The sequence below is a fragment of the Neopsephotus bourkii genome, unplaced genomic scaffold, assembly GCF_033783945.1.
Source record: "Neopsephotus bourkii isolate Nb327-2 ecotype Australia unplaced genomic scaffold, CSIRO-AGI_Nbou_v1 NB_1292, whole genome shotgun sequence".
Lineage (NCBI taxonomy): Eukaryota > Metazoa > Chordata > Aves > Psittaciformes > Psittacidae > Neopsephotus > Neopsephotus bourkii.
Window position 1 is genome coordinate 3961620 of NW_026901776.1, and position 23103 is coordinate 3984722.

The 23103-nt window shown below is 40.9% G+C and overlaps 2 protein-coding genes across 2 annotated transcripts in view; one reads left to right on the forward strand and one right to left on the reverse strand.

Annotated features, from left to right (window-relative positions):
- Positions 1-13222, reverse strand: part of CEP170 (centrosomal protein 170) — a 103124-nt gene extending 89902 nt beyond the window's left edge. Inside the window, exon 1 of the mRNA XM_061365770.1 lies at positions 13050-13222. The gene's annotated coding sequence lies outside the window, so the exon portion shown is untranslated. The remainder of the gene's footprint in view (positions 1-13049) is intronic.
- Positions 13223-13752: 530 nt separating this feature from the next.
- SDCCAG8 (SHH signaling and ciliogenesis regulator SDCCAG8) overlaps positions 13753-23103 on the forward strand; it is a 108297-nt gene continuing 98946 nt past the window's right edge. The window contains exon 1 of the mRNA XM_061365771.1: positions 13753-13911. Coding sequence (XP_061221755.1) covers positions 13845-13911 — 67 coding nt within the window. The 5' untranslated portion in view covers positions 13753-13844. The remainder of the gene's footprint in view (positions 13912-23103) is intronic.

Genomic DNA, 23103 nt, shown 5'->3' on the forward strand with positions numbered 1-23103 from the left:
TTCAATAGAAATCTAGTCTTGCAGTTTGAAGTATAGTACATCTTTAATGTCTGTGTCATTCCCATCTCTCTCCCTCCTCTCCATGGACTGAAACTGAAAGGTAACAAACACAACACAAACACTTCCTCAATGTATGATCATATGAAAACAAATACTGCCAAAAAAGAAAGAATTGAAAATTTAGCAAAACACAAATCAGGGTAAGACATCTGAACAAAGAACAAGACTACCCATGGTTTTAATGATTACATATTGCAAAGATTTTAAACGAGTCTGTAATTAGTACCTAGCAAATGGCTTCCTTGGGGAGAAGGTCTTCTACATTTGCTTGCAGTGCCTTCTCATTCTTTTGCTATATTCAGCCAACAAAAAGAATATAGCTAGCAGCATGGTAAAACTCAATTCTATTTCTTGTACTACCTCTTATTTACTAAATCTAATCAAAGAGTTACAAGTGAAATTGTCACTAGAAATATTTAGAATTAACACATACAGTGTGTATGCTACTTCACCTTTTTTATGCAAGGTCCTATTCAGGCAAGCGTATTACAACTCCCCTACTAAATAAATCCCAATCAGAAGCCTTCATTGCTATGTGAAAATATTTTCAGGTGTCAGAATATTTTTTTATAAGTTGGTTTAAGAATGACTGGTGATTTATACTTCATTTGGTACAGCATTGACATATGCTTTGCAAAATACCACAATGAAAATATGGTTAACTTCAAAACACTCAAGAGTCCACTGAAAAATACTTTTATTAGTGTCATAATATAAATTTGTTCAAGACTATTAAATGCATGCAAATGTCTGTTTCACTAGACAGACATCTGGAATTCAAGTAGTTCTATGGGAAGAAATCTGTGCAGATTTTCCATTGTAAATTCCACAATTTATTTAGAAAAAAAAAAAAAAGAAAAAGAAGGAAGTGGTGCTATAACCCTATCCACATGAAGGGATCGAGTCATCCCTTTCACTGGCACAAGTTTTGGGGTTTGTGTTTTGTTGGTTGGTTACTTTTTTTAAGAACTACCCGCAGTTACTACAGAAGTTTCTCATTTTATGTCTCAAGCAAAGATTTAACTGGAAACTTAGCTATGCTCAGCTGCCTGAAAAGTAAAAAGTATATTAAGCAACACTAACCATGCTACTGCAATGGAGAAATAGTCTTCTAGTTTTAAAAAAAATATTTAAAATCATTTGAACGTGGAACTAAATATGGAAAAAAGCATAAGGAATTGATTAAAAGTAAATATCATCAGTTCCCTTTTTAATGGCTGGAACAATTCACGCCCTCCGTTCTTTAAATTACATTTCCATGGCATTAAAATTATTAGCAGTATTGATACACACTGAGCAACACTTCTGATAGTTTAATACGTTGCACCTAACATCTTAAGGTAAATTAATGCTGCAATTTCTAGTTTGTTTATTTTGTCTTGGCTCTTCCTGGACTTTATTTCTTGTCTATTTCCATTGAAAAGACAGTAATTAGTTATGCAGTTTAACTGTCACATACAATACTAGAATTATCTCTTGCTTAATCTAAAATAGCCCAGTTGTAGCCTTCATTTTGTTTCCTCAGATGTATTTTCAAGAGTATTGCTTGCCTCAAGCAAGAGTGTGTATTTTTTAAATTATTTATGAGGGTTTTTTTAACTGTATTCTCCTTCTACCACAGTTAGTAACTAAAACTTCTACTAAAACCATTTCTAGTTACCTAAGGAAGTGGGGCTTTAGTAGTCACTCTTTTTCTGCCGACTGCTCCTCCCAACAGCAGGCTTTAGAGAGCTGGAGATTTCAGAGATACAAAGCTCTTCTAAGTTTGGGGAGAATGAAGGGCTGACCTGAACAAGTTCAAAAGAAAAAGCCCATTATCCACTGGCAGAAACACTGTACTATAACAGTACCCAGCTCCTTAGAGCCTTCATGGTTCCTCTGGCGCTCTGTGTTTGCAAGGTATTTGCCATTCAGGTTATTTTCCTCACAGAATACTGCTGGCTCTCAATCAAGCAGGCAAGAGCTAGCACATGTGCACATTGAGGTTAATCCCATTTTGGGATACAGGACACATCCCTGAGAAACCAGACATTACTCGCTCTCCATTTTATCTTACTAGGCTTGCTTTACTTTTGAATCAAAAATTTCTGGCTCCCAACGTTCCCAGAAATTCAGAAGTGCCTTTTTCCCTTTAGCTTTGGATGAACATGCAATGTACTATTATAAATTAGAGGGAGGAAGAGACAGAACAGGAACATCTTCCCTGTACTTGATTCACAAGATGAACAGGTGGAGGGCCATCCCATACAAGCACACAGGCACTTTAACAGAATGAGCACATTCTCATGGTATTGCCAGTATAAACAATCAAACATCATAATGGATTAAACAGATGTTTCAGTAATAAAACTCCAACCATGCCAGCTAATACATTCATAAAAGTCAAGATCTGACGTTGGGAGCTGCTCTAGAATATACCAGTACCTATCAATCTGCAATCTGCAGAGAGGCAGTTGAAATTTAAAATGATATTGAATTATCATAATGAAACAATTATCCTTTCTTACTTGCATTTAACTCTAAGTAGTAAGAAAAACTCTATGAACAGTGGAGCTCAAAAGCCTGACACTTATTTCCACTTTTTCCGCAAAGTGCTTATCAGATGTTTTTGCAAGTTTGGTTCAGAGAGAAAGAAAACACACTTTATTTTCAAATCCTCCACAACTTCTCGTATCTGACAAGATGATAAAATTCCAGTTCATACATGGTATACAGAATTTATAATGAGACTGGAGCAGCTTCTGCCCAAGCATTACTGGCTGAAATGGAGAAGTTAGCAGGATAATGAAATGTAAATATCTAAATACAGGAACAGTTTACTGGACAGCAGTATGGAATGTGAATTTATATTGTTGCACCTTTACCTTATATTAGCAGCTCATGCATACATACTTTCATTGCAGCACATCTCATAGCTTACTTTGTGTGAAATGACTTGCACTCCTTGTACATTTCACATGGTAGGAGTTACTATGGAAAGTTAATACATGCAGGGCTAATATATAGATTATCCTGCCATAAGCTGCTTGCAAGTCCAGAACTTCACCCTATTGACTTATTTTCAACCTTAGTGTTGAAGACTCAAATGACAGGCAAATAAGCAGTTTTAGTTCTCATCATAAAAATGCTGAACCGAAGAAGCTGCAGTTCCACATAAGCCAAAGCCAGTCTCACTGCTTTCAAGATCCCAACCGTCTTGCCCTGCACCAGCCACAAAGCCCCTACTACTCCCTTTGTCTTCTTGGCTGCAGGGCTCATGTGCCTCTGCAGCTGAGCTATTTCAGCATGTTCAACTAGTGACAAACTATTGCACACTTCTCCATTCCCAACAAATGGTTCTCAGAAGGAACACACAGTGATCCAGCACCAAAGCAAAAGGAGTGGGGCTGTGTAACCAGTGGTGAGAGAAAAGGGAAGAACAGAGTAGGACCAGAACCACCAACAGCCAGTTCTGCTTAGGCTGGTATGAGAACATAGGGTCAACTACGCTAAATCCATCTAATTTGAACAAAACTTCTTTGATTTAGACAGGTCTCTAGTAACCATACAAATATTAGTATAATATTGTTCAAATATAAAGTAGTTTTTAACATTGACACATTTCAGATTAAAACTATCTATTTTTAAAAAAAGTTTCAGCGTGTATTTTTATTCTTTTTCTCACCTGCCTCAACTGTTTTTTATAACACATCACAATCCAATGATCAAATCTTTAGTCTCTTACCTCATAGCACACTAATAGAGTCTTTCTTCTAAATCTACCTTAGATCAGCAACCCCCAAATGTGAATAAATATCTGGAAAGAAAGGAAGAATTCCTATTGAAGTAACTATACAAATAAAACAATACACAGACATCGTTGAATATATATTTTTTAAGGCCTCGGCATTGTTCCCTAAAAAAATGCCACAGATAAAAACATTAAGACATAATGCTTTTCTTGGTTTTGGAATGAAACTGAACCAAGACTTGCAAAATCTGGGAAATCAAGAATCTTAACCAGCTAAATCTAGTCTTCTCCCTTAGTGCTTTTTAAGTAATTTTACGACTCCCACTTAAAATAACCCTATTTTTAGGGGTTTTTTAGGACTTTGATTTGGGTTGTTTTGGTTTGGTATTTTTTTACTAAATCACAGCTTTCCATTTGCCTCAAGTGGGCAAAGAATGACTCAGGACTTCCTGGTTCATGGTCATGTTTCACCTTTTTTTTTTTTTTCACCACCACCTTACAAAGGAGTTTACTATACGCCCAGGCAACATGAAAATAAAAATTAATTCACCTTGTCAGTCATTTAAGTAAATACCCTGCAATATTTGCTGGACCAACTGTAAATGGTTATTGTGTAGGGTGTGTAAACCAGGTAAACAGAGACCATGAAAGCAATGTCAGAAGCCCTAACAGAAAAAAAATAAATAATAAAAAATCCCTTCTTGCTTCTTGACAAACTAGAGCTCAAGGCATGATGAATAAAAACTTAAAAACATTTCTACTATGTGTGGGTACTTGAAATGTGATTCAGACATCAGGAAGCAAAGTTGTTGGATAATTTAGTTTTTAGTTTTGCTACAAACACTGATCTCCTCAAAGCAAGCAAACCAGGCAGTATTTTGAAATGAACCACTTGCAAGGATAATCCTGCAAGACACCAATACAAATCAGATTCCAGAGTATCAGCTTGCCCCAAAGGGGGAAGTTGACTGTTGCTATGTGCAGTTTCAGCGATGCAATGCCTGAACACATTTAACTTTTTGACAGTTGAAGATGCCAATGCAGTAAGCCAAAGAAAATGCAATGAGGCCACAACCCTCCCCCCAAAAAGCTCTAACCACCCCCCAAAAAAAAAACCAGACAAAACCCAAAACCCCACAAACAAACAAAACAAAAACAAACAAATAAACAAAAACAATGAATAAAAAAACACAACACAAAAAGAAGGGGGTACTTTAAAAAAATACACATGCAGCATGCAAGACAATTACATGATTTAGAAGTTGCAAATGCTGAATATGGTTTTCCTCCAGGAAAAAAGGAAAAGATACTATTGAATAATGCCAAGCAATACGTCCTAGATTAAGCTGAAGAATATTGTGCAATATGATTATATTGGGTTTCGCACTGCTGTATAAAAACAGATCCTGCCTTACATAGAAATCATTGGCAGTACCTTAAGATCCGCTGACTTCACCAAGACCTGGGGCAGACAAACAATTTATGCTTGCTCAAGGAAATAAAAAATAAAATTCTGAATTAGAAAAAAAGCCAACAAAACAAACAGGGCACAAAGATTCAGCACAGAAACTCCATGCACAGAATACGCCAAAATACGATTACTGGAAACAATACATTTTCTGCAATGGCCACTTTGTTTCTGGCCACCTTGTTTCACATACTGTTATCGCCAAACTTAAAGAAAGAAAAACTTTGTGACATCACTGGCTTTCCAAATGATTAATTCAAGCTATACCCAAGCTTAAGTTCAGCCTGAACTATTTTTTTGTGTGAATACATTTTCCCATTGCTCATTCCTTTTTTTGTGCAGCTGTTGTTTTTCTGTTTCTTGTTTGTTTGGTTTTAGTTGGTTGGTTGGGTTTGGGTTTTTTTTTGCTGGTTTTTGGGTTGGTTGTTTCTTTTTTTGCAATACAACTACTGACTATACCCAGCTACTCCTTTTCACTAATTCCAGCTCTCCACCAGCAACACTATCCTTCTTACTGTTCTCCAACCAGGAAGAAAACTGAAGAGAACAAAGCTATGTTGTTCTATCTACAGAAAAAAAAAGAAAAAAAAAGAAAATGACCATGCTCATGAGAAACCTCTCTGCAGCTTCCCACATAACATGTGGACACAATTCTCTAAATTAGGAATCTGTTTCAAGAGATGAAAACCAGCCACATGCTTCCATTCAAGTGGCATTTCAGACCTTATGAATTCGCACCTCTTTTTGATATGCAACTAAGGTCTACCTGTAGGAGTGATATTGGGAATGCAATTGCACCTCTCAAAAGAGCGCTCAGCAAGGAAATGTTACATATATGATTCCTTGCAATATATCAGGACTCCAACTGGTCTAAAAAGAGATCACAAGATGTATTCAGAAGCTGATGTATTAAGATTTGATTAATTAAAAATACGGTACAGAATTTGTGATCCAAATGACAATAGTTTAAAAACATTTACTTTAACAAACAGGCATGAATTACAACAGATTAACAACTAATTAACTTTACTAAGGTTGCTGAAGATTCAAGTTAGTATAGACTTCACCAAAATAAAGGCATTACCTAATTATTCCAATATGGCCTAATAAAATAATTAGCATGATGTTTAAAGGGCTATTTGAGTGTGATGACTGAGCAGCCTTTAGAAGAAAACCAGCTTTTGAACAAGACCTTTTATATTTTTCAGAAAGAACTGTAACAGTGAAACAAATGCAAACAGCCACAAAGGGCAATATAATCTGTAATGTGAAAACACTAGTATTTCCATAATTCATCTATCAACCAATTGTGATCATTCTTCCAAACTCTCTGCTAATCCAAAAGCTAAGGAAAAAGAAGTTCTGGGGTTTCAGTGGTTCCTCAATGGCTTACTGAATAATTTCTGCTTAAAATTTGAAACAGATTTGCAATGGTCCGTTTCACAGTCAACATAGAACTAAAATTCAAGTTGTGTTTTTGAGTCGTGAATCATAGGAACAGTTCTTACAGGAATCGTTCGACCCTCATGTTACATGACTATCCCCTTTGGAAACCAAGTACAATCAAAAAACTCCATGATCACTTAAAGAAAGAGGTGAGGGATGGCAGATGTGTAATATTCATTAACTTCACAGAGCTGGGGGAGCTTTTTTGTAATAACAAAAATCTGTAGAAAATAAAGATTTCAATTATTAGATTAAGCTGGTATACAGATGAACACGTGTAAGAAATGCAGGTCTGCAAAATATAAGATGCCATATTTACTGAATTGCCTTTTCAAGATACAGATGAAGAACTGCAAATAAAATGGAAGAAACAGTCCTTAATAGAAACTATCCCTGCCTTAAAAGTTCCAGGCAGAAAATAGATGACAGACTAGCAATGCCTTAGCATAAAATACCATATATACTTACACATTTTTTAAGTCTCCTTCTGTACCAGGTTACATCTATTCTTGGAGAAAAAATGATGGGTTTGAGTCAGAGCAAAGGTCGATCTATGTGGCCATTCTTACATTCTTAGGAAAATTCCAGATGAGGAAAAAATAAGTTAACTAAAAATGCAATTTTACCCATTAAGTGTCTCCTAAACAGGAAACTGCGTTATAAAATTAAGTAGAATAATTCCTGACATAATGATATAGTTCCATGGGACCAAATAACCAGTTAAGTCATGGGGGCAGGGGAGAAAAAGTGAGATTAATGAAGCAATAAAAGTATGTTTTCTTTTTTCTCATGAACATACATCACAACATTCCAACTTCCTGCATTTTAGTTCCTAATCTTAAGATGCAGTCTACATCGAGAAGAAAAAAAAGTGTTAATTGAAAATGCTTTGGTTCTGAAGACAGAATGTGTATTTAGATGGCCAAATATCTGCAATTCAATAGGAAGATTAAAAAAAAAATATTTAAGCATGTAATTTTGAGGGAAAAGTCATAAGCACATCTGATTTAATGAATTCAGTGCATTACTACTTTCAGACCGTAATGGTTAGCTAATGGATTGATAAAAAGTTCTTTATGCAATACCACAGCTGAAGACTATAACAAAATACCCTGTGCACCTTGGAAATGCCAGGGAGTGGCACCACTTTCATGATTATCACTCTGAAAGGCTCAATAATTGCAGTTCTTCCTGGAAAGAAAGAAAATGAGAAGAACCAGAATCTCATTTGGAATGAGGTACAAAATGACATATAAAATGAGATCTGAAAAGCCCATCACACAGTCTTTAGAAAATTCAGCTATTTGTCAGGGAAAATACCCTTTCAGTTTCATGGAAAAGTTCAGAATACAAAACACATTTGTTCACAAGAATGGAAACCTGTAAACAGAGGACCCTATTACAAAATCACCAATCTTTACAATAAGCATAGCAGAACAAACTGAAGAAGCTTGACTTTAAGAGGGCTGCAATTGCTGGACCTGAATCAGTTCACTAGGCCCACCAGTGTGTGATGTTGGAACTCTCCAAAGCACCTAGCTAAGGAAAAGTTGGGTTTGGGTCTTTCTTCAGTAAGAATTTCTAAGCGCAGAAAATGAGGAGAAACAAAGTTGACAAATATGTCAGGCTCACATGGGAAAGAACTATCATGTTTTATTGAGCATTCTATGTAGGGGATGAAAAGAAAGAAGACGCTATATATCTCTGTTTTGAATAATAACAATGTTTTCTCTAAATTTCTACCAAATAGTGCTTTTCTACAATTCACAAAAATCACACACTTCAAAACTAGCAAGTAAGCAAGAAAAAAATATGAAAATACTTGAAAAGTCACAGTCTTAAATTCTGTGAAAGATACCAATATTAGCCTGGCACTAACCCCTGTTTTTCCTTGTACAAAGGCCACACCACTCAATAGAACCACCTCTCCTCCCTCTTTTCATATCTACTTTGCAAAGAAACATATTTTTTTCACACAGTTACATGTTCTACATGTTCAGATTGTGACTGTGGGCATTCTACATATCAAGGGCAGTAAGGCTAACACTAAGAACAAACCCAGAACCTAAATTACTTTGTTTTCTTGGATTTATAAATAACCAACCTCTCTGACAACAGTAGTCTATAGTGGTGCAGGGGACAGCCAGACAGGACAGCTAAACACACCAAATGTATCTTTGGCACTGGAAAAAGCAGCATTCCCTTCTTCCAACTTGATGCTGCTGTCCCTGTTCAGTGTACTTGCTCGCTGGCTCTCATCTGACCACACAATAAGATAATTCAATTTGATAACCAAAGGGAGAAGAGGGAGGGGGAAAGAATCAGGCAAAACAAAAAGAAAGGAAATAACTTTCTGCTGGGTTAGTTGAGTGAATTAATTTCTCATGTGCTTAGAAAAGTACCAGTCACTGCAACAGAGCAGTACAATCATGCTGTATGAAAACCAGAAGGGAGTAACTGAATACTCCATGCAGAAGCAGTAAAATGTGAGAACTGCTAGTCAGTTCCTTTAACATCCACCTACTCCCAGACTTATTCCTTATCCACCATCTAAAAGCCTGCATGATTCACCCCAACTTCAGCAATGCAGCATTGAGAACTTTCCCAAATACAGGTCTGCCTCTCTGAAATCTAATTATGTCAGCATTCTACTAAAACATCTTTGTGGGTTTCACTTGAAACTTCTAGGACAAGCTGCTTTTGACACACATGATAAAAGATACGTATATTAATTTCAAATGCATGGATTTTTTTTTTTAGGGAAACGAAATTTTAATTAAAAAGGACATTCTAACCACAATGCACCTGTAAAATAAAAACAGCTTCCCAGCTTCTTGGCGGTAGTTTAAGAAACTAAACTACAACAGTAAATCAAATATTTGCAATTTATTTCAGTATTTTCATGCATTTATAACTATGCAACAGACAGAAACACAAAGCTGTTGCTTAAACAAGCAGTTTGAACCCCGTCACCCCCCCAGTTTGTGTGTGTTATGTTACAGTTTAAGTCACATGATTGCGTGCTATTTTTCTGCAGGACATCTGCCTCATTCAGCGCACTAAACTGACTCAGATCAAGGGAAACTTAGCATTGTGCACTGAAGGGAGCTGCTCTCTGTAGGACCAGTCCATTGAAAATGCATAGATGCACAATGATTGGTATTATCACAGGCATTCGATAAGAGCATTATAAACCTAATAGTGAACACAAGACCCCTGCAGGCTCACTTAGCATGGTGAAGATGTGTACCTTAGAAAAGATATGTACACCTAACCCTAGCTCCCAGCTAGCAGATTTGAAGCTACATGCCCCAGAGTAACAAAGACCTTCCTTTTCTCAGATTTCAAAGAGTCTTCTGGTCACAACCATATCAATTTTTACTACATTATGTAGCAAGTTCTTCAAAGAGGGGGAAGTGCATGCCACTGTGTCCTGTTACAAACTCAGAAGTGCTATAAACAGATACAAGAATTTCTACAAGTAAATTCTGCTATCTGCACCAATTCAATATCTCATTCCCCTGTCCAAAATTTTCTAAAGGAGAACCAGAATTTCACAGGTTTTCCTGGCTGTCTAGCTAAAGTAACACAATACATTTTTACCTCAGTTCCATTCTGCCCGCAAAGCTAAGAAATGCAGCACTATTGTGGAAACCGCCTTTTTAGGAAACGTTAGAGAGATATGGCACCAGTATACATTAAGTACATTTTTCCTGCATTTGCAGCAACTGGAAATTGTACTTCAAAATCAATTTCTGCAGCTGCTTATGCCTCAGATTTCATTCCAGTCATTCAAGGAAGCTTCCTAGCTTCCACCTACAAATGAACACAGACTCTTCGTGTTCACTTTCATAAGCTTTTCATTTTCTGGATTATAGATTATCACCAGACCTGTTACAAAATTATGCCTGACAAGTGTGTTACAGCTGATGAAGCACAACAGAGCAAGAACCCATTTTTCTTTGCAAGTCAGAATAGATATGGGAAGTAGTCACTGCCAAAAAAACCCACCAATCAGTACCATGACAAACTAAGTTAAGTAACAACTTTCATGCCAGAATGTTTTTCTTTAAAACAATTAAAGAAAAATTTTAATCTGATTCATTACACATTAAATTTGTGGGGGATGGTGCCAGACTCTTTCCAGTGGTGCCCTGCAACAGGACAAGGAGCAATGGCCATAAACTAAAACACAGGAAGTTTCACTTCAACATGAGGAAGAACTTCTTAATGTTGAGGGTGGCAGAGCACTGGAATAGGCTGCCTAGGGAGGTTGCGGAGTCTCCCTTTCTGGAGACATTCAAAACCCGCCTGACACATTCCTGTGTAACCTTCTCTAGGTGGCCCTGCCTTGGGATGGACTGGATGATCTCCAGGGGTCCCTTCCAACTCTAATGATTCTGTAGTAACTTTCAAACGCTTGAGATTTTGACTAAATTGTGTGTATCTTCAGACATGATTCTGTCTATTCAGGCAGGCTTCCCAACCTCCTTCAGACAAAAAAAGAAAAAAACAAAAAAAACCCCAACAAATTTACATGAAAGTGAAAAAGAGTGTGGAGTGATTCTTTGTAGTAGTTATATGTTTAACTTTTTTCCCCATTACATAAAGTTGAGAAGCTTTAACTCTATACTAACACAGTTCAGTTCCAGTAAGACAGACCTCTCAGCATCTGCTCATAAAGTAATTCCTACAGGAACGTAATCGTAGGAAATGACAGGGTATTTAATCACCTCTTAGCTCAGTTTACAAAAACTGTCCCATCCCACGCCATTTTATACGGACAAATCCAGGGCCAAGAACACTGTCATGATACCTTGAATAGCATTCCAAAGGAGAAAAGGTATCATAGTATCATGGAATGGTTTGAGTTGGAAAGGACCTCAAAGATCATCTAGTTCCAACCCCTCTGCCATGAGCAGGGCAATCACTGCAGTGCTAGAACAGGCTTTTTTTCTTTCAGAGTAGTTAAATATTTTATGAGTACCTTTGCTTTCACAGGGAAGAAAATAATTTCTTCAAATTAGATCAGTGGAAGCTACCTGTCATCTCTTGTCATAAGCGCACAATTCGTATGCACGTAACTCATCAGCCTACCATCTGCACCTCTTTCTTCCATGAAGCCATAAAAACAGATGGACTAATTGTCCATCTCAATAAACGCTTAAGCACCGCCCGCAGGCTGGCCCCTGCTCCCCCGGGCCGGTACCCTCGCCTCACACACCCAAAGAGCACCCCTGCCTGCCGCCACGCAACGGGCTTGGTCCGCGGGGACGCATCGGGGACACAGTGCGAGGAGCAGGAGGAGCAGCGCCCCCCGCCCGCCCCGCCCGGCTGCAGCGGGCGGCGCGCAGGGGCTGGGGGCGGAGGAGGGCCCCGCCGCCGCAGCCTGCTTCCTCCGCTGCATCGCGCGTTCGGCTCGAGGAGCAGCCATCGGGTTTTTGTTAGCTCGGTAACCCGTTCACTCCCGCGCCACAAAGACAAAAGTGGGCCCGGCGCCGCTTCTCGCCGCCAGGAACAAAAAGCGTTATTTCGCGTTGTCCGCGGGAAGAACCCCAAGAAAGGGGAAATCGCGCCTTCGGGAGAGTATGTTTGAATGCAGAAGCATATTGCATCCTCGATGCTGTATTCTGCCTCGATGGGGGGAAATACGCAATAAGAGAAAAGGGAAGACCAACAGATTTTCTCCATCAGCCTTCTCAGGAGACATGATTTTAAGGAGACGGGGGAAGACACCGCCTCTCGAATGACCGGCATCACTGACATCTGGAGACACGCCACCTCCAGCAGCGGGGCAGACTGTCAAATAGGAGCAATCGAAAAAAAACCCCAGTAACAATAAAAAAATTAAACCTCTAGAGACGCCCGCTCGAATCGCGGAAATCCGCCCGCGGGAGTGGAAGGCAGGCTGCGAAGCCCCAGTGCCCGCAGCCGGCCGGCCGGGTGGGTGTGCCAGTGGCGGCAACCACAGCAAGGGGTGGCAAAGGGCAAGGAGACACGGGCAGCGGGATCTGGCAGTGCCGCCCGCATCCAGCCTGCGGTGATACCCTGGGGCAGCAGGAGCCCCCCACCACTGGCCCCCGCCGCGCTCACGAGCGAAAGGAAGTCGGGGGCGCGGAGCAGCCTACGGACCCAACTGGGACGGGGGAGGGGGAGCGGGCTGCGCCCACACCGCACTACCGCCCCCTCGGCCGGCCGCAGACCCCGCCGCACAGCGCCGGGTTCCTGCGGCCGACGGCCGCCTGACACAATAGGCAACGGGCGGATGAACGGCGCGACCCCGGTCCCCCTCCGCGTCACGGCTCCCGCCCGATCCTCGGCCAAGACGGCAGCATCCTCACTCACCCCTTCGAGGAGGTTCGCCGCGCCGGGGAGGGGCCGTCCCTAGCGGTGCCGCCGCCGGTGCTCACAGAGCCGGCATCCCCAGCAGGGCGGGGGCGGGGCGCTCCGGTCGGTGTCCCTCTGGCAACGGCCCCAACGTTATTCCCTCCACATAGCGGCTAACGGGCAGAGCGGGGAACAACACTGCGCAGGCGCTACTCGAGCTCACACAATGAGGGGGGGAAGGAGGGTGAAGTACGCAGGCGCGCAACGCCCTGCTGCGGGGAAGCCGCGCCGCGCCTGCGCCGGCTGCAGACAATGACCGACTCCGTCCCACTAACGGGCGTCCGTAGCGCAGGCGCCAGAGTAAGCAGCGGCGGGCGGTAAACGCCGATTCCCGCTCCCGTCGTTGTCTGTGTCCCGTTCCCCCCCACCTCGGTCACCACTGGACCTGCGCTATCCGCAGCCACTGCGGGGCCGACGATGTAGGCGGAAGGGCTGCGGCGTGCGCAGGCGCGAGTGCGGCCGCCATCCACAACAAAGGGGGGCGAGGAGAGGCTACCTCGTGCCGGCAGTGGGCGGCCGACGCTGGCTCCACCTCCCGAGGCGCGCTGGGACTTGTAGTTTACTGCGTTCTTGTGCGCGCGGGGCGTGGCAGGCCTCGGGTGTTGCCTAGGGGCGGCGGGTAGCAACGGCCGCGCTGGGGAGCTGGCGGCAGCTGGGGGTCTCTCTGGAGAGCGGGAAGGAGGAGCTTCTGTTCCTCACCAGCGCCTCAGGGCAGCGCAGACTGCTTCCCCGGGAGCTGGCGGCGGCTTCATCATGCGGGTGCCCCACGAGGAGCCTGCCCTGGAAGAGTCCCTGGAGCGGTACCAGAGGCGCCTCCAAGGTGAGCGGGCTCCGCCGCGGGGTGAGAGAGGGCTGCTTCTCCCGCCCGCCTCTCTTGTGGGTCTGTGGGGGGGGTTCCGCTGTACCCGGTTGCCTCCTACAGCGGAGCGTTGCGGGGCCGGGCGGTGCGGAGCCGGGGACCGGGCTGGGCCGTCCCGCCGCTCTCCGGGATGAACGTACTGAGGAAGCGCGGCCCGCCGGCTCTCGGCGCGGCTGGCGGTTAGAGGGAAGTTGGAAACACGGACTCGGCGCGGCTGGAAAAGTCCTTAAAGATCATCAAGTCCAACCTTTACTCCAGGACTCCCAAGTCCATCACTAAGTTGGTTTTGGTCCTGCCTGAATCCGATCACTGGTGCAGTTAAACTCATTGCATGTAGGTGTACGGTCAGAATTTGGCTCTGACAGGGCCACTGGCTCTTTTGCCGGGTTTTGGTTCGTGCAAGGGTGTCAGCTGTCATTGAGATTCCAGATGTGATAAAGAAGAGGGTGCAAGTTGCTTCTAACGGGATTATTTCCCATGTCATAACCTGTTTTCATACTTGCTGCCTTATTCAAGAGTGTAGTATATAGCTGGGCAGAGAGCGCTTTAATCTCTCAGCTATGACACCTGCGCTTTACCAGCCTTCAGACTGTCTCTGACTAGCCAGACTAAGTGTCCAGATTCTGAAGAAAAGCAGTAGATAATCTGTGGGTACGTCACCCCATTTGGTGCAGAAAGTTGTGGTTTTGACACAGTGCCCACACATCACATGTTGTGACACGAGTGAATTAAATATGTAGTTGCAATATAGATATGTTACTGCAAAAAGACAAAGTAATTGAAATAATTTTAAGTAGCTACTTGATATTTGATTCTTAGCAGGTATTTTATATTTCCTTTTCAAAATAGCATCAGTCCTTTGCACTGAGGATGGATTTTGTTTGCTCCAGAAGGTAGAGCTCTGAAGAGTCACTTCTATGGAATTGACTTTTCAAAGAACTACCTGAAATGAGGATGGAGCAAGGAGGTGGCTGATACTTCCAAATTGTGAGTGATAAGAGCTGTGCCAGGGGAGGTTTAGAGTTGATACTAGGAAAAATTTCTTCACTGAAGGGTAGTTGGGCATTGGAGCAGGCTGCCCAGCCAGTGGTGGAATTGCTCTCCCTGGAAGTGTTCAAAAACTAGATCGCTCTTAGTGACATGGTTTAGTGGTAGACATGGCAGTCTTGGTGTAAAGGTTGGACTTGGTGATCTTAAAATTCTATTCCAACCTAGTTGATTATGTTTCCTTCTCATGTAGGTTTAGTGGGCTAGTAGATGCTGCTTGGTGCTTGCAGGTAGAAGAGTTAAAATGACAAATATCAGAGCATCTCCTAATATGTGTAGCGTTCCTCTTTTGATATGTAAATGGAATTAATGAACCCCTATGAATTGCCACACGTACACATGAATGATCTTAGTACGGTATCAGGTTTCCTTTTTCTGTGGGTGAGTATGGAAAACCACTGGATAGTTTTCCTGTATTTGATTTGGACTTTTCATGGAGGCAAAGTATTGCCTATTGACTCCTATTGGAAAAGGAAGAGTGATAAACTAGGAATTTAAAACTGCAGTTGAACACATGATTTTTCTGCTTAGTAAATCTTCTAATGGCACTGTGTCTTTGCTTCGAGGCAGTATTGTTATTCAGAGAGACATAACTTCATTTAGAAAGGCTACACTTCAAGGGGTTTTGTTAATTTCTGCTACACTATTATAGGTGTAAGTGCAAGCTCAGCCAATGTGGAAAATTTGGTGAATTTCACAAGATAGTTCTTTTTAGAGTGTGATTATCTTTTACCTAGAATACTTTTTCATGCTTGTTTGCTTGCTTTTATGCAGATCTGGGAAAAGGCTAAGCTATTACTGGAAAATTTTAATAAATTCATGTTCTCCTGTTATAGCTCAGTGGCTGACCTGCCTTTGATTTTAGGGAATGAAGGCCAGTCAGTGCTACCTAGTCCAAATGGTCGCATGCAGGCAGTGGAGAAGTCAGGTTTCTTCTGTTCATCCTCATCCAGGGACATATAGAGGTGTGAATTCTGGAGCTTGCAGGAAGTGAAGTGTGCTTGTGCCAAACATCCATCCTGCTGAGGAATCCACCTGCCACTGGATACAGTGGTGATGTTGGGATGCTTGAACTCCATGCAGAACTAGATGTCCTCAGCTTCCTTGGGTGCTAACAGCAGGTGAACCTGAAGACTTTTGGTTTCCAAGCCTACTATGTATTCCCATAATTTTGGATGCCTAATACTTCTTCATGTAAATGTTCTTGTGTGTGTATAGTTTGGTAAGCTTGATAAGGACTTCATAGCTTGTTTCTTGATTCAGAACAGGCTTGTCATGAAAATGTTTTTGTAGCATTTTGCAACTGAGTTCCAATCTTTCTGGTTTTTCTCTTAGGCTCTTTTTGTATTTTGAATGTTCCAGTGGGACATTTCTCTTTCAGCTAGGAAATCTGTTGGGGTGTTTGGGGACATTCATATACATGATCATAGTTGTGACAAGCTTTTAGGCTCTTGATATGTGAAGTTTTGAAGCACGCCTTTATGGCAAATTATCTGGACATTGTAAGTGAAATCTTTAATTCTGTGCTGTGTTCAAAGGGCCTTTTTCAAGAATTTTGCATCCTGGGCTGCTCAACTGTGTATAAGAGTGCTATTAGAGTTCACAGTATTTAATGATCAGTTACATGTATTCTGTTCACACAGCTTATTTTCATTTTGTTTATTTCTGACTGGAAACATTATGGTTTTTAAATCATTTTAGAAGACAATGTCCTGATGGCTGTTTCACTTTCCATTCTGGGAAACATGGACTTTTCCCATACAGTGCCAAGGTAGATTTGATTTCATACATCCAGGGGTGCCTCTTGGTCAAGTAGGTATCAGTAGGGTATTATCACAAACATAACCCCAATGCAGGGCGGTAAGTTCCACTGTGTTTCTCAATTAGCTGTTTTATTTCTCAGTGATATGCAAGTTTTGACCTGTACAGCATTTCTCACATCATTACCATTAGGAGTTTTCTGTAGAACAGACAGATGATTATTACTCTCAAAGTTGTCAAACCTAATTCTTTTACCTGTTTTGATTATACAGTTATAAAGCTTGAGATTTTTCCTCCAAATTTAGGTCATTCCTGTTATCTGGATTCTGTAATTTCAGGTGGTATGCCTTGAGCATTATTTGATGGTTTTGAAATAAAATGTTCTTAAACTGCCTGTGATGCTTAACAGTATCTGGACCCAGGCTGATACGTGGCAACAGGTTATTACCACCCATGCTGGAGATCAGAAGAATTGTTTTACAGCCTTATTCAGTTTGTTGGAAGGGTGTATACGTTCTCAAAGAGTAATTGATTATTTCAATGCAGTGACCTTTGTTGTAAAGGGAAATAAGTCCCTCAGAAGACTGATACACAGGGAGCCCAGGTGTTCAGTGAAGTGAGTGTGGTGGCCAGAGGACAGAAAGCAGGACTGGAGAAATCTAAGACATAAGTGGTCTTAGAGCCCAACAGGGAAGTTCTGAAATAACAAAGGTCTTGTAACAGGGCTTTTCCTGAATAGCATGGACCTTTTATGACGAAAGTCTTTAATATTGTATGTATAATACAGATTTAAGAGGGTAGTACTTGTACAGTTTGGGTTATTGGGTTACTGTGTAAACTTGCACAGAATTGACACCATTTCGAAGTCTTTGGGAGACCATAACATTTCTGTTAAAGTTATTCTCAAGGGAATAGAAGTATTTCGTAAAGGAGAATAAGTGCTGTGCTAGTGTATTCACATTAATAAGTAAAAACTGGTAGGCATAGTGTGAATGTCCAAGTGCAAAGAGCAGAGTGTGATGGCTTCCTGCTGCTTTCCCTTTTTCTTCCAACAGCAGTAAATATTTGGAGAAGACCATTTAGAGCCTGATTTTTTGTTTCTAGCATTCACCTGGTTCCTTGAACAGAGAACTATTAACTTACTTTTTATGTTGAATTTTCTGCCTGTTTAGTAAACAAACAGCACTGGCTTACTTTAGGGCCATAGTATAAAAGGAGGAACAATGGAGGAGAAGACCATCCTTTTTAGGTATTGTGCCTGATAAAAGCATCTTGTAAATCTACCCTAAGAAGAAGTGGAAATTATGTGCTGTATTCTGCTGCATTACCGAGTGAAGTGTCTTACATAATTCACAGAATGAAGATGCAAGCTCTAAGAGCAACAGGTGAAAATAAAATACTTGTACAAATAAAGCTGCATTTTGTGGCTGCTTTATGTGACTCCAAAAATAAAGCAGGGAAGATGTGAAGTCAAAGCTGTCCTATAAAAATGAGTATATGACCCAGTTACACATTAGCTATGACACTGAAGCATCCAGGAATTAAATTGTAAATGGTGATTTATAATTGCTAATTTCTGACTTAGACTTTTTATTTGTCAATTACTTTGAAATATTCTCCTGAACAGAGCATGTAATATTTATTAAAGGGTGGAGAATTTGTCAGAAGGAACTGGAAAATGCTTACTTTCTCACACGTGAGGGACTCCAGACTTTAGGCATATGCTTTATGCTCTTCAGAAAGGGCTGGTTTAGGAAGCAATGACAATGAATGCTGCAGCTCTAGAGAGCAGTTTCCTCTTAAATATGACAATTTATTTGGTCAAAACCATGTTGAAAACCACCTGTTTCTCATATAATGCAAAGCAACTATGAAGACTGAGAAACCAAATTAAATGGATTCATAATTTTGAAACATCTGAGTGGTAAACACGTTAGGACTTTTTGAGTCTGGCTAATGTTATTGTTCAGTGTTTACTAAGATTTTATCCTAGCAGCATAGGTAGTAATTGATAGTATACTTTCAGTTTCAAAACTGTCATGTAATATGTTATTAGCATGGCAGAATACCAGTGTTTGGCAGCCAATGAAGGAACATAGCTGCATATTAGAATGGTAAGTAAATTCCAAGACTACAAAACACAATAAAAACTTGACAAGCAAATTCACAGTTTCAGTATTTTTAAGCAATTATTTGGGTCAAATGCTACCTCGGAAGAAGTGCATGATGTACTATTTTGAAGTGTCAATAGAAACATTCCAAGTTGATATTCTTTTGGACAGTAAAGTTTTCTTTAAATCATAGAATAGTTAGGGTTGGAATGGACCTTAAGATCATCTAGTTCCAACCCCCCTGCTGGGCAGGGACACCTCGCACTAAACCATGTCACCCAAGATCCTGTCCAGCCTGGCCTTGAATGCTGCCAGGGATGGAGCATTCACATCTTCTTTGGGCAACCTGTTCCAATGCCTCACCCCCCTCACAGTGATGATCTCCTTCCATATCTACCCTAAACTTCCCCTGTTTAAGTTTGAAGCCATTACCCCTTGTCCTATCACTATAGTCCCATATGAATAGTACCTCCCCAGCACCCTTATAAAGCCCCCTTCAGGTACCAAAAGGCTGCTATGGGGCCTCTTCTCCAGGCTGAACAGCCCCAACTTTCTCAGCCTGTCTTAATATGGGAGGTGCTCCAGTCCCCTAATCATCCTCGGACTTGTTCCAACAGTCCCATGTCCTTTTTATGTTGAGGACACTGGAACTGTACACAATACTCCAGGTGAGGTCTTACGAGTGCAGAGTAGAGGGGCAGGATCACTTCCTTTGACCTGCTGGTCACGCTCCTTTTGATGCAGCCCAGGATACAGTTGGCTTTCTGGGCTGCAAGCACACACTGAAGTTGGGTCATGTTCAATTTCTCATCAACCAACACCCCAAAGTCCTTCTCCACAGGGCTGCTCTGAATCTCTTCTCTGCCCAACCTGCTGGTGTGCCTGGAATTGCCTCGATCCAGGTGCAAGACCTTGCACTTGGTTTGATTAACTTCACGAGGCTGGCATTGGCCCACCTCACAAGCATGTCCTGTCTGGAGCTGTTCACCTCAGCAAATGACCATTAGTGGCGGAGGATGACCTGTTCAAATCTGTCCCCGTCCCCTATGAGTCAGCTGCTTGTGTCAGCTGAGCTGCCGGCTCCTGGGCAAATCCTGTTGAGGACTTGTGGCTCCTTCAGTGGCACTCAGTGCTCAGAACTGAGGCTCATCTTTCCCTTTTCCCTAACTGTTCTAATTGTCTGTTTTGTCAGTTACTGTTTCACATAAATTTTACAGTGTTATTTTTTTAAGACCTAAAGAATCAATGTAATTCCTTCTTCCCTAATCTGCTAGGAATGATTTCTGATTGGGAACCAAGCGGTATCAGGAAGTAAACTGTTTGTTGAATTTACAGCCAGTAACTTCAAGTCATCTTTCTGAAAACATGATTAAAACTGGACCATTACCTTTAAATGACAGGTTTATGGCAGGTTTTTTATACAGTTGTAGTTTGTTTTCTTCAATTTATGTTGCTTAACACTTCTACCAGGTGGAGTCATTTTCTATGTCTTTCAGGCAATTCTGTTGTTTTGGATGGCTGATTCCTTTGCTAAGCTCTTTATTAACTGCCAGGGTATTTTCTATGGCAGTTCTAAATTCATGAATGAGGTAGGTGCTTTCATTTAAAGGAGTGCTCTTTATAGACAGTCTCGGGCAGTGTCAGAAAAAAACATCTTTTGTTTAGGTAATGCAGACATGGTTCAATGCCTTCTCTGATTTTATTTTTTTCATTTCAGTGACAACTTGCTTTTAGAATATTTTTTTTTTAGTTCCTCTCCCCACCCTCAAAGCTGGTTACTAATTTGAACATACAGCCACCTCTTACCTGTTCTATGTTGTATTTTACTTCAGAGTGTCCTGAGCCTAGCCTTTTAGCCTTTTTGTGTGTGTGTGTATGTTTTGTTTCTGTTTTTATGACAAGTTTAGTGGGTCTGTGATGTGTTTTCAATGTAAAAAAATAAAATTGTTATTCACCACTAGTACTGATTTTCCCATATACGAAAACCTTCTACCAATTATATTTATACAAAGATACTTCTCTTGAAAAAAGATACCTATACTATATCTTCAGGGAGTGATACTTAGATTTGGTAGTTACAGTGGGTACACAAAGTAACCAGAGTAATCAATGCTTCTTTCAGGACAGAGGAATCATAGAATGGTTTTTGTTGGAAGTTAACTTAAAGATCATCTGGTTTCAACCTCCCTGCCATGGGCAGGTACACCTTCCACTAGACCATCTTTCTCAAAGCCCTGTGCAACCTGGCATTGAACACTGCCAGGAATGGGGCAGCCACAACTTCTCAGGGCAAAGATGTTTGGGAGTATCGGTCCCCATACTGACCCCTGAGGAACACCCTGAGTCACTGATCTCCGCTTAGACATCAAGCTGTTGCCTGTAACCCTTTGAGGGTGACCATCCAGCTAATGCTTTAGCCACTGAGCGGTCCATCTGTCAAATCCGTGTCTCCAACTGAGAGACAAGGATGTCCTGCAGAACAGTGTCAACTGCCTTGCACAAGTTCAGGTAAATGTGAGGTCAGTCACTCAGTACTCAAAGGAGTATCTTTATTCAGCATGTAGAATATATGGCATGTGCTTTTTGAACATTATTTAATTTTTCTGTCAGGGCTATATTGGTTTTGTCTAAATCATTTTCCTTAACTGAACTTAATCTAGTCCAAAGTTGCATTTATGTTTAGATTAATTTAGGGGCAGGAATATCTTCATACCTAGAACAGTGTGGTCTTGATCGGGTTCAGACTGCTGGTTGCTTATGTCTCTGAAATAATAAGAAGTAATGCATTTCTTTCTATTAGGTGTTTGGTCAGCTATGTCACTAAGAAGGCGTTTGGTAAGTGATCTGCCTGTCTCCTTGTGTCAAGTACTGCCTATGATTTATATGTGGTAGTTGACAACTTTACAGCATTTTTGTGGAGCCATTCTATTTACTTTTTTCCTATTTTTTTTTTTTATGTATCGGGTTTGATCCATCTGGTTTTGTTGTTAGCTTGCTATTTTTAAAAATCATCTCAGATCCTTTAAAATGAAAACCAAAGAGCTTTATGGTAAACATGTTTATTATTTTTTTTAAGTTTTAATCCAGATAAGTCCAATTTAATTTATATCCTCATCTGTTTCTATAGGAAGTAACACATCAGTAATGTTTTATCAACTACAGAAATATTTGTTTGGATTTTATTCATAGAGTCATGTTAGGGTGTAAAAAGAAAAATTCTGATTGAATTTTAGATACGCGAATCATAGTACTGCATGCAAGCTGTTTGCTGTAGTGTGTTTTTACTGAGGCTCGATAGAATGTGCTATTACAGGAACAACCTAACTGAAAAAGTTAGGTAGGATGTATGAGCACTTAAAAATTAATGATGCCTAAATTCATTACAAAATTATCATGTCTTTAAGCAAAGGTTTTTTGGTGTCCCATACTTTGCATCCATGGAGTTTCTTTCTACTTCTTTCATATTTAAAAAGAATATTTTTACATTGGCAGAGACAAATTTAATCTTTTAACTTGGCAATGAGTTTTCTTTTATCCCAGTCCCTTTTCTAGGAGAAAAAAAAAAAAAAAAAAAAAAAAGCTATAATGTGCTTATTCCCTTTTACATGCCCAGTTCAACTTTTAGTGAAGTAATTAGCTTTTTGGTGTCTAATGAATGTAAAGTAAGACCACTGGAAACTCCTAACTCCCTGGGTAACTTTGCTTATGGCAGTGTCTTCTATAATTTGGAAATCAGCAAGCTTTCAAAAATGTGGAAACGTTATTCCAGAGGCAGGACAGTGTAGCCAAAAAAGTAAACATCTGTGTGCCACTGATAATGATTTTAATGTGTTTCACCACTACTGCCCAGTAAATTTATGGAAGAAAAGGACAGAACGTAAGATGATCTATGTTGTCTTTTAGGATAAAGTAGTAGCCTAGAGTTCAGAAGCTGTAATACTACAGAAAGAGAGGAAGTCTGGGAAAAACTGACTTTTAGTTCTGGTTTGTTTTGATTTGTTTTTCGCAGGCTGTGAAGCAAATACTGATAGTCTGGGGTTCTCTGACAGAGGTCTGCAGCGAATGGGGAAATGGAGGCATTTTGTTGCTATCAGATGACACATCCTGTAATAACTGACATTCAGCACTTCTTGGCAACCACTGGTTGTAACATAGTTTGCTAAATATTTAAGCCATTGCATCAGTTAAATACTTCTACCATTCCTCAATTAGCTTTCCCGCCCTTGTAGCGTCA